This window comes from Poecilia reticulata, linkage group LG12, assembly GCF_000633615.1.
Source record: "Poecilia reticulata strain Guanapo linkage group LG12, Guppy_female_1.0+MT, whole genome shotgun sequence".
Classification (NCBI taxonomy): domain Eukaryota; kingdom Metazoa; phylum Chordata; class Actinopteri; order Cyprinodontiformes; family Poeciliidae; genus Poecilia; species Poecilia reticulata.
In genome coordinates, this window is record NC_024342.1 from 2,136,633 (window position 1) to 2,148,299 (window position 11,667).

Sequence of the window (11,667 nt, forward strand, 5' to 3'; positions counted from 1 at the left end):
TGAGCTATAGCTGTATGTAGACACGAGGAATGCAAAGATCCAGGGGGACACAAAGAGGTAATCACCTACACAGGCTAACAACAATGCACCATATTCAATAGCCTGGGGACCCGAGAACAAAGACAGAGCATTTTAAATCACCGTCCTTTAGCTCTGACGAGCCAAAACAAGACAAAACATATTGAAAATATGCAGTACTTCCCACTGTAAAAATGCAAAAATAAATTTAATTTTTGCATAATGTTTACATTTTAGACATTTCACTAGCTTAGCACCAGAATAGAGGTTTTAAGCGAGAGTAGGGTTAGCAACCATCACTGTGCCTTGGGCAAAGTTCCAAGTCAAGGTAAACTGTTTGTTTTAACCTCCATTAAAACTGAACTGAACCTTTGTTTGGATGCATTGGCTGTTACTCTTCTGAAGGGTTACACTGATGTGTGTGTTGTCTGCTTTGTAAGATCATCATAAGGAGTTTATTATATTTTAAAAATCCATACAATTAAATTGACATTCGTCAAGTTTCAGAACTATACCAGATGCTAACATAGTGGCTTTTGAAAGAATACCTTAAGGATAAAGTTTTATTTATCTGTCTTTGTGTTGGTCCTTGGAGTTTGGCACTTTTCACAGCATCTATCAGGAAGCTTGTCATTTTGCCTCTTTGCCATTTCATTTAACGACTAGATTAAAAGTTTTCAAGTACAAAAAAGAGCTATGTGTTTCTTACCGACCATGCACCAAGAATGTTTTGTATCCACTTTGACAGCCAACGATTCAAAGTTATTTTCAAAATTCTTTTCATAGCTTACTGTAGGGATATGGGATTATAAAGCAGGAAGTTGCTTTGAGTTATTTTTGGTTTGATCAGAGGTCATAATCTGTCATATTTCATAAGAGTCATCTGGCCCCAATAGAGATGAGACCTAACAGGATAGAAGTAGTGTGTAATACAACATGATAAAAATAATATGCAATATTAAGTTAGATTTTGAACTTTTTATGAGTATTTATGCCTATAACCCTGAAGTGAACTATAAGATTTCTCAACAGATTTAGAAGGGACCAGCCAAAGTGTGCATACTCAGACCAAATCAGAAGTTTTTATGGAGAGTCAGGATGAGCAGGCCTCCGGTTTGAGTCTCAAACCCTTAACAGCATAAAACAACTAGATAGTTTATGTCTGCCTTTGAATGTCATGAACTTGTCAAGAATTAGCTAAAATGCTAAAGTTAGCAAGAATTCTGTCAGTAGGATGTGGGCTATCACATGACCTTTGGCAACGTACTACATCTAGAATACAATAACAGCATAAGTTAAAATTAGCTAACATTAGCTAGGATGCAAACATTATCTAGCTAATGTTAGCTAAAATGCATTCAGTAACATGTCTGCTATCGAAGGCAAAACAGCAGTTCATAAGCTAACATTAGTTGAAATGCTAGCATTAGCTGAAATGCATTCAGTAGTGTGCTACAAAATGAGTCAAAAGAAGTGTCAGAAAGGACAGGAAGTTTGAAATGGTGAAGGGACAAACCAGTGGTAGCCTAGTATTTTTCCAAACCTACAAAACAATATTTCTCCTTACTTCACTAGTCAGTGGTTTGGAAGATGATCAGCTTTATATCAGTTGGCTATGTTCTGAGAAATTATTACTGTCTCTAATTCAAGCAACTTGTGACAACACAAAACGCTGAGGGGAATTTTGTTGAACCTTTCGTCAACTGAAGACTCAAAATAACTTGCTGATCAATCTTTTATTAAAAACACCACTGCTTTAATTGAAGCTATCCCTTTCACTGATCCTTCCCAGAGTGAAATAAAGGTTGCCGCTGATCATGTTGATAATTCCAGGATTATGTCAGATGGATTACATCTGGATTATGTCACCTCCGCTGTGATGATTTCCAGTTGTGAAGCGGGATAAAAAAATTATTTGATATATGCAGATTAGGTGCAAACTAATCCTGCAGTATAATCTGTATGACTCCCAAATCATCCTATGATACAGCTCATGCTGGAGTCAGACTCATCTCATGATGTATTAGTGGAGACTGAAATGTGTTCTCACAGTGATGCTGTTTGATACTAAATACCTGAACAAATGTTGAATTTATATTATTTTATATTATTTTTATGATTTTTTTAAAACACACTTTTAAAATCTTGATTTTTATTATTTGAAGTTTATTGTTTTCTTAATGATTTGTCAAAAACTAGAAATATTTCAAGACATCTCAAAAACATAAAGGTAAGGTGTATACTTTAATGTCAACATATGTCTCATCACTGTAGGTTTTAGTTTTAGCGTTCAGGTGTTCAAACAAGACAAAATAGAAGTAAATAGGCTTAGTTCATGAACTAAACCACATTTTGTTCGTCAACATGGTATAAGAGGACAAATTTTAGATTGATGTATGCTTGTAGTTAATCTTTTAAAATAGTCTGGCATATACTTAATTATACTTCTTGGGAATATTTATGTGACAGTTGTAATCAGTTTCTAATGTGTTCAGGCAGTTAAGGCATAGAACTCCATCAGGAAATATCAAAATAAAATATTAGCCTCATGGAAATAGTTAATTAGTTAATAAGTCATGTATTGTCTATGTGCAGGTGATTAAACCTGAATTTGCTTGGAGTAAAGACAGAACACCCACTGGCTCATTTTATGGTTATTTGTGTGATGTATATTCACCAGATTGGGGGCTCATCCGGGATGCCAAATTGTTTTCCCTCCCAGGCTTGTATGATGAAACCATGCATGGGGCAGGCTGGAACTCCTGACTGAAGACAGCCAACACACCATGGTGCTCCAGGTTGGATTACTGATAGGCCAGTGCCTTAGTGTGAAGGAAGACAGAGGTTGATAAGAACCACAAACCCTTTCCTTAAACTCCCTCTGGCCATTCATAAATCACCAGTTGACCGTGCCATGCCTAGTGAAGATGAGATCTTACAGAGAGGAAACCGCAGGAGGCATGAATGAAACTCAGCAAAGTTGACATAGAGCACTGTGTTTAAAATTTACATTGGTTTGAAACACATCATGTGATGAAACCTGTCCAATGCGTGGTACTGTTAAGAAGTTACGTATATCAGGGGATGCTTTGCGCTGCTCTAGTTTTGCTGTATTTTTACCTTACATGCTCCTACCAGATAGTTGCACCCATTGCCTGAAAGTTCCTTATACCCTCAAGCAACAAGGAAAATGTTATATATCATTTATTGAATAGCGCTTTATCAAGTCCAGATGATTTCTCAGAATTTGATGGAGGGCTGCAAAGCGAGGTGGTTGTTAGCACTGCTGCTTTCCAACAAGAAAGTCATGGGTTCAAATCATGGTAAGCTTTTCTGTGTGGAGTTTGTATGTACTTTCCATGGCTAAACAGCCATGTTTAGTTAATTTGTCTGTGCATGGTTGCTTATCTTGTGTGTCTCTGTGTTGTCCTGTGATGGACCGACCTCTCGTCCAGAAACCACTGGATATAAACACCAGCCCCAATGATCCTTGTAGAATCATATTAGCTGCCGACATGCATTATTAACCCATTCATTCAACGTATAAATGACTGTTAGGAGATCCACCAGGTGAAGTATTTCAGGTCATATTTGCTGTTACTTCTACACTTCCTGTTTCTGCCTAATAATTAACAGATCTTGACTTTACTTGGAGTGTACTGAACTAAATTTGTTTCACTTACAAGAGAAATCCAGTTAATTATGTTGACTTCTAATCTTTTGATGCCATTTGTATTTAAATGGCTCCATCAGACATGAGGAGAGATGAAACAGCCACACTTACACCTGAGAATTGAAGTCAACGCTCTTGACTTGGTTTCTAACGGTTTTTGGACTTACGAAAGAAATCTGTTGAAATCAATAAATAAAACAGAAATGGTTCTGGTCTTACAGAAATAAATTTGCATTTTGGTTAGCTGCATCCAGTAATGTGTAGGACAACTTCAGGCTTTAAAGGGGCAGTATAATGTATTTTCCAGCCACATGGTACTATTTTAGAGCACAGTTACATAAAGATGTTAACTTCAATTGTTATGAAAATGCTATATATATCACATATGGCTTGAAAGAAATTTCATTCTATAATGTACCACCTTGAAATTGGGCCTCTGTCTCTTTAAAACTCTGCCTTCAAGAAGTCATCACAACATGGCTCCTCCAGTAACCCTTTGACAACATTTTTACCAGCATTGCACTGAGAATAAGCTAGTATAATGAGTGCAGTTCTACCAGGTGTTTACCAATTGCTGCTGATTAGTCTGAAGAAGCACTCAGTGAGCGGTGGAGTCACAGGAGAACTGCAGCTCTGAGGAGGAGCTATGTCTTGAAGGCGGAGCTAGGTCCACCCAGGCGTTTTGCACAGCTTAATGGTTGCCATGGAAGATTAAAAGATTTCTCAAACATACCTGAAATAATCAAGACAACAGTTAAGTTATGTTTTTATAACAAAAAAGTCAATTTTTCTTAATACTGCCCCTTTAAATTACACCTTGAAGTGTCCGAAATTCCTTTGGGCTCACAGGAAGTATAGTTGTTCTTTAGGAATTTGAGTTGCTCATAAAAGAAGAGCCTCCGACTTACCTGTTTGCAAGTAGATGATTATGCAAGTGCACACACACATACACGCACACACACACACGCACACACACACATGCACATCCACCCACACACAAAGGCTGTTTAATCGCTTTGAACAAACTGGAGTCTCCTGGTTCAACCTGTTTGAAGCCTGGGGACATGCAGTTCCTGTTAAATGTGTTGAAAACGGTTAGAGATGAGTCCAATCCTAAATCCCTGACATTATGACATCTACAGTTGGAGTGCTCAGTCTCTTTTTAATGCACATAAAAGTTTACAACTGATAAGAGTCGTTTTCCAAGTAGAGTTATAATTTGATGTCACAGAGAATCTCATGAAGGGAGTGTGACTAGCTAGCTGCTGCTTCACCAGATGTCTGGATGGATGACTTCCTCTAGTGTGTTTATATTTCTGATTGCTCTCATGTTAGACTGCAGCTGATGATATCACTGACACTTTCTTTTTGTGAAGACACTCTGCACTAAGAATGTTTGATATGGAAAGGAACAGAGAACGCAGCTGTAATTCTAAATTCAGTCCAGGGATGGCCAGAGGTATAACAAGGTTGATTTGGACCTTGTGCTGATCTAGGAGCCCAAACAGAACCTGAATTTAAAAAGACCACTTTGATAATGGATCAGTTGTACATAGTTTTACTAAGGAAAACATACATAGTTTTAAGTTATAGTGTTATGATTTCACCAAACAACTTTTATTATCATACTGAGATAACTTTACTACAGACAAAAGGCAGTTTCCAAATTGCATTTTTTTTATGGTAAAAAATTGTATCCAACCCAACCTGGCCCTATTTTAAAAGCTACCCCCTAAAGCCCAATAATTGTTTATTCCATCTTTGGCAGTCACAACCTGCGACAGACTGGCAACCTGTCCAGGGTGACCCCGCCTCTCGCCCGAATTGTCTCACTGGAGATAGGCATTAGCACCTCCCCCCTGACCCTACAAGGGATAAGGGTGTATAGTGGATGGATGGATGGATGGATGGATGGATGGATGGATGGATGGATGGATGGATGGATGGATGGCAGTTACAACCACCATCAAACGTTGGGAAAAAAATCAGGACATGAGAGACTGCTTATTTAGATCTTTTGGCTTACATCATGTCTTCAGACAGACATAGGCTAGATGTTAATTCTGCCAATTCCTTAATTGACAGAATTAAGGAATTCTGTCAAATTAAAGTAAAATTCTGCATACCTAATGCAACATTGCTCTAGGACTGTTTTGTTCGTCACTTAAAAGCAAATACAACATCTGCTAATACATATTATTTTCATTAGAATCGATTGCAGGACAGAGGAGGACATTTCTGGCTCTGCTGATAATCTTGTATATCAAAAAGCAATTTAAATGAGCAAATGACTTCCAAGAAAATTAATTCTGAAACTACCCCCACATGTGACCAGATTTAAAAATAAGTCAGGCAGCTTTGGGCAACATTTTTTCCCTCCCTCCTCCAACCCTTCTTGTGTCCTTTGCCCTCAGTGTTTTCTCGGCGCTCATAGCCTTGTCACTCTTATATCCCTACATCTCAGTGTGGGTGATAATGTGGTGTCTGCATTTCTGTCCCTTCACAGATTAACCATGCTTTTGTCGAGTGGGTGGGGGTCGAACAGGAGGGGCACAAAGCAAAGCCCCTCCCTGCTGCTGAGCCGGGGGTTTTAGCGTGACCCCTCGTCAGGGGAGGCTTTAAAAGGGTGGGGGCGCGTGGCTCCTCTCACTCTGACAACAGGACCTAAGGGCATCAGAGCAAGGTGAGTCCCCTGTCCCTCAAACAGCCAGGGCAGGGCAGGCCAGGCCAGGGTGCAACAGTTGCACCCGGTATGTATTCAAACCCCTGCTTTATCCCAGACATAAAAACAGCAGAGCTGTATGGGCCCCAGGGCCTGAAGGCCATCACCACACCCAACGGGTGAGATAAAGAGCAACAGTGGCGGTTACATCTCAATGCCTGCAACATTTTCAGGGAGGAAATGGAGAGAGAATTTGATGAACAGATAGAATGGGTGGAGAAACAGAGCCAAAAGTAGACAACAATTAATGAATGCCAACAGTTCTGGTGTTACGGTCCAGTGGACTGCGGCATCCTGGCCACGGTGGAGGAGTTTTTCAGGATTTCCACACATCCAGTTGCTGTAAACTTGGGCCACTCAAGAAACTATCTCATTTACTTGAGTTGTAGAATGAAGTGCTGAAGTAAGGCAGGTCAGGTTTTCTCCTAATGTTCCCTCCTGAGTGACTATCTTCAAGTTTTCCAAGCTGTTGCTATGGTTTTATTTCTCTACACTCAGATGAAAGCATGGACTCTCAAACTGTGTGCACTGACCTCCTGGCTTTCTTGGTAGCATTGTCAAAGTAGGTCTCTTCTTCTTTCTTCCAGACAAGATGACTCACCACTGCACCAAGTTCTCCGGCCACTGGAAGGTAAGTCCACAGGTGTTGGTGTAGACTACAACATCACCCGGCCTTTTTCAAACCTTTATGCTATCCCAAAGATGGGATTTCCTCTGGTAGCCCCAATGATTGAACAAGCAAGCAAAATGAACTGTCCCAGGCCTTAACATTGGTTGGCTAATGTGATTTTGTTTGCCTTGTTGCAAGTTTAGGAGATAGTTTGTGATTATGGGTCCAGAGTAGCCTCTTCATAGCCTGTCGTCGTCTCCCTCACAGATTATTGTCTACGATGAGGAGTGCTTCCAGGGCCGCCGCCACGAGTTCACCTCCGAGTGCTGCAATGTGATGGAGTTTGGCTTCGAGAGTGTGCGCTCCCTCAGGGTGGAGAGCGGAGCGTGAGTACATCTGCTCGAAGAGGGCAGCACAAACTGCAGCACTGTCATAAAAGTCAATGCTGGACAACAGAAATAGCACTCTGAGATTTGCCCGTACTAACGGAGAGCTGCTTTCCCTTGCTTCGTTCCAGCTGGGTGGGTTATGAGCACGCCTCCTACCAGGGACAGCAGTTCATCCTGGAGAGGGGAGAGTACCCCCAGTGTGATGCTTTTGGAGGTAGCAATGCCTATCACATCGAGAGGATGACTTCCTTCAGACCTATCGCCTGTGCTGTAAGTCTCTACTCGTCAGTTGCTTAGGGGAAAGTTGTTGTCTGTAAAATTGTGACAAGTAATTACTTTGGATGATAACTTTAGACCTGTTTGACCAGACCAACAACTTGAGTGTTTCTGTTTTTGTACTTCTCCCACCCTTGAATGCCCCCTCCACAGAACCACAGAGAGTGTCGTATGACTATCTTCGAGCGTGAGAACTTCATGGGCCGTAAGGGTGAGCTTAGTGATGATTATCCCTCCCTCCAGGCCATGGGCTGGTGCAACAACGAAGTTGGATCTTTCAGGGTCCAGTCAGGAGCGTGAGTGTTCCCAGCTACTTTCCTGTCCAGTTCTTTTTATATATATATATATAAATATGTGTGTGTGTGTGTATATATTCTGCTTGGATTTTTACACAACCATTTTTGGACATACTTCCTCCTGCCCTACCCCCTCACCCTGCACAGATTTGTCTGCTACCAGTACCCTGGTTATCGTGGCTACCAGTATATCATGGAGTGTGATCGTCACTGTGGGGAGTACAAACACTTCAGGGAGTTTGGCTCCCACTGCCAGACCCCTCAGATCCAGTCCATCCGCCGTATTCAGCAGTAACAGCCCACTCATGAAATTAACCCAATTTCCCATTTGACCCTTCACCTACGACCTCTTCTGGCTTCTGATGCTGAATAAACTGTTTTTCTTAAATCCTACTGATTTCCACCAGTGTATCTGGTTATATGAGGAACACGTTCCACATTTTTGCTCATGATTTGATGAAATATGTTCACTTCTTCACCGGTCAAATGATGGTGTTCAAGGTAACTAATTGCAAAAGTGGAAAAGAGTCCAATAAAGAACCCAGTAAATGGTTTATCTTGTATTTTCTAGGTTTGTTTTTTGTAAAATAGAAAAGTCCATTTTCATGACGAATTTTATCTGAGCGGTTTTTTAACCTCCTAAACGTTTTTTTAATTATTCAGTTTGGACATTTATGAAGCAGACCTATTTAATGTTGTTTTTAGCACCTCAAGGTTTGCGAAAATTAAAAAACAAATTGTTTCAAAATTCTTTTAATGTGTTTCTGGTATTTACAAAATGGATTAACAGAAAAATCTGACCATTTTCTCTGAGCTGACCCATGTCTGAGTGGGGACAAAAGCAGAGTTTTATTTGGGAAACTCCTACATTCAAGACGATTAACTAATAGAAAACACAAACAGCAGACACATGCAGAGAATTTAGTAAGATTTAAATGTTGTATTTCATTACGACTTTAACACAACTATGAAATTGTTAGCTTCCCTTTTGGCTAACTGTTACAACATTTCAATTTCAATATTCCTTTTCAACCTTTAAGAAAGAATTGAATCCTTTTTTATTGTATGCTCATTTGTGGTAAACTTAACTTTAAATGGAAAGTTTACCTCAAGTATTTGATTTCTGCCTAAGAAATCAAATGCTCTGATTTCCCTGATGGCTTTTTGGCCCTAAAGGTCAGCATGCTTTACTTCAGTCTGAGCTGGTTCTGCATTTTGTGACAATAAACAAATACAAACAAGTGTTAGCATCAGCCTTTAATAAAACACTTAGTCTATAAACATACATTATAAGAGACAATTTTTGATTAAAAGAAATATTCATCTTTTCAGATCCTCAATTAATAAATAGATTGGTACTGTCATTTATTAAAACTGAAACCAAGCTTAGTATTTATTTAAGCTTCAACAGCTGTGTTTTAATGTTTCTGCATGTTCTATAAACCAACAGATTAACACTACAGAATGTGTCTAATTTTTCTTACTTAACAATAGGGCTGTGGTAAGTTATTATTTTAGTAACTGAGTATTCTATCGATTCTGATGTTTAATCAATTATTCAAATAAAAATTTTGATAAAGTAAAATATTTGTAAATACTGCCATAACAGCAGTATTACAATCGGTTATCAACATCGGCCCAATTGTTCATATTTCAGCATCCCTACGCTTACTTTTCTGTAGTTTAGAAAGCTAACCTGTAACAATAATAGCTGATTTTTTAAGTTAACCTGGACAAAAATTATACAAAAATCCAAAATTATATTCAGTTTAATAATATAGAGCCAGGCTCACAAAGACATTTTTTGAAAAAAATAAAATAAAAGTCCATACTCCAGTATTTAGTTTACATACTCATCTTCAGTCAATTTAATAGGCGAACTCTCACTTTGCACAGCCAGGTTGTTTCAGGTTGTCTGTCCATGAAGTGAATGACTGGGTTTGGTTCCCCCAGTGTGCTCCTTCGCCCATTTGTTGCGACCGGGATGGTGGTAAATTTATTTTCCGGTTTGTCCGTGAAGCTACTCTTACCTTAAGCACCAACTACAGCACACCAACCAGCTGTGTTCAGTCTATCCGCTCACCTTTATACATACACCCACCGTTTGTTTTGAACCAGCCACTAGGCAGCAGTTTTGGGAGAAGAAAGGTTGCCAGACTCCAGGCATCGCACCAGTCAATTTAAAGATGCTTATTGATCCCCTAATAAATGATAAAAACGTTGACATTATCATAAATCGACAAAATACCCACGTATTCCCCTGACCAAACTTAAAAATGGGACGTTATGCTGCTAACATCAGCATTCGTTTACATTTCATGAGCAAAGTAAAAGCATTGTGCAACACAAATAATCACTGGAAGATGGTGCTCTAAATAAAAAAACATAATTTAATGAAGCTTCAAGGCAGATTATTTACCTCGAGGAATTTAATTGTTGAGGTACTCTGATCATTTGAGAAAATCTTCCAACCATTTGAAACAAGGATTTGACTTTCACTATTATAGATAAGTTCAAACTATTTTACTTTATCGTCTTATACCTTAACATTTAATTTTGTACACAAACACGGCTGAACACATTAGTGGGATAAAAATATTGATCTCTGAATGTCTAACTTAATTTCAAAGTGTAACTATAATATGCATAAGCATGTTTAGTTTTTATTCATTTTACTCCCACAGAATTCAGATTAACCTCTTTAAGATTTGATCGATTTGGAAAATTGTTGTTGGATTACATTTGATTGCGTTTCCAGTTAAAATGACTCTCTAATCAGCAAGGCAGTAATGAGAAATATCAGTCTTGGCTGAGAGTGTCAGAAATCTGAATAATTTCTGAATGTCTCATCACGGCAGAGTGGAAGGTTAAATGAAGCCAAGATTGAAGCTATGAAGTGTATAAATGAAACACAGAAAAATTCAATGCCTGATCCAAAGATTCATACATCCAGCACAATCTTGTCAGAAAAAGGTGATCACTAACACAAATTGACAAAAGTAAATAAATAAATAAATAAATAAATAAATAAATAAATAAATAAATAAATAAATAAATAAATAAATAAAGAGCAAGTTTTAGGGGAGTTGTCGTCAGAACATAAGCATAAATGGACTGAAAGTTCATGGAGCTTTAAACCACACATTCTCATTCACACACCAATGCAAAGATCTGTAGGCGACATGGGGTTGGGTGTCCTGCCTGGGTGAAGAGGCTTTTTTGTCATGAAATTTGAAAGTGAAAAAGTAACTTTTTTAATTTGGGTGTATCAGAGCATATGGTGGTCACCCTAGCTCGGATAACTAGCACTCCACATCACCCTGAACTGGTGGCCACAACAAAATGCTCTGGATTCTTTTCCGCAGCAGAAACAGAGAAGATGGAAGGATGGATCAAGATAATTACAGAGAAATCCTGTAGGAAAATGATTTAAAACTGTAAAAGGCCTGAGACTGAAATAGAATGGGGTATATGCCACGGGCTTCCGTTTTAGCACTTCCGCATTTTTTTGCCACATAGAATGTTTCCGGTGCACAAGAAACAGTACGTTAACAGTGGCTCCTCAGTCGCTACAGGACTATTAATGATGCTTATATAATTATTCAGATGTCCTGAAACACTCCAACAACAACAAAGGATTTAAGCTGGATGTGTCAAAACTTCACAATAACTTTGAAGGTAAG

General features: G+C 38.9%; 1 protein-coding gene across 1 annotated transcript; it reads left to right on the top strand.

The window, feature by feature from the left end:
* The first annotated feature begins 6,309 nt into the window (after positions 1–6,309).
* cryba4 (crystallin, beta A4) lies at positions 6,310–8,547 on the top strand. The gene is made up of 6 exons (XM_008423193.1): positions 6,310–6,374; positions 7,001–7,044; positions 7,291–7,409; positions 7,541–7,682; positions 7,842–7,984; positions 8,132–8,547. The coding sequence occupies exons 2-6, from the start codon at positions 7,006–7,008 to the stop codon at positions 8,277–8,279; spliced, it is 591 nt and encodes a 196-aa protein (XP_008421415.1). The 5' UTR covers positions 6,310–6,374; positions 7,001–7,005; the 3' UTR covers positions 8,280–8,547.
* The last annotated feature ends 3,120 nt before the right edge of the window (positions 8,548–11,667 follow it).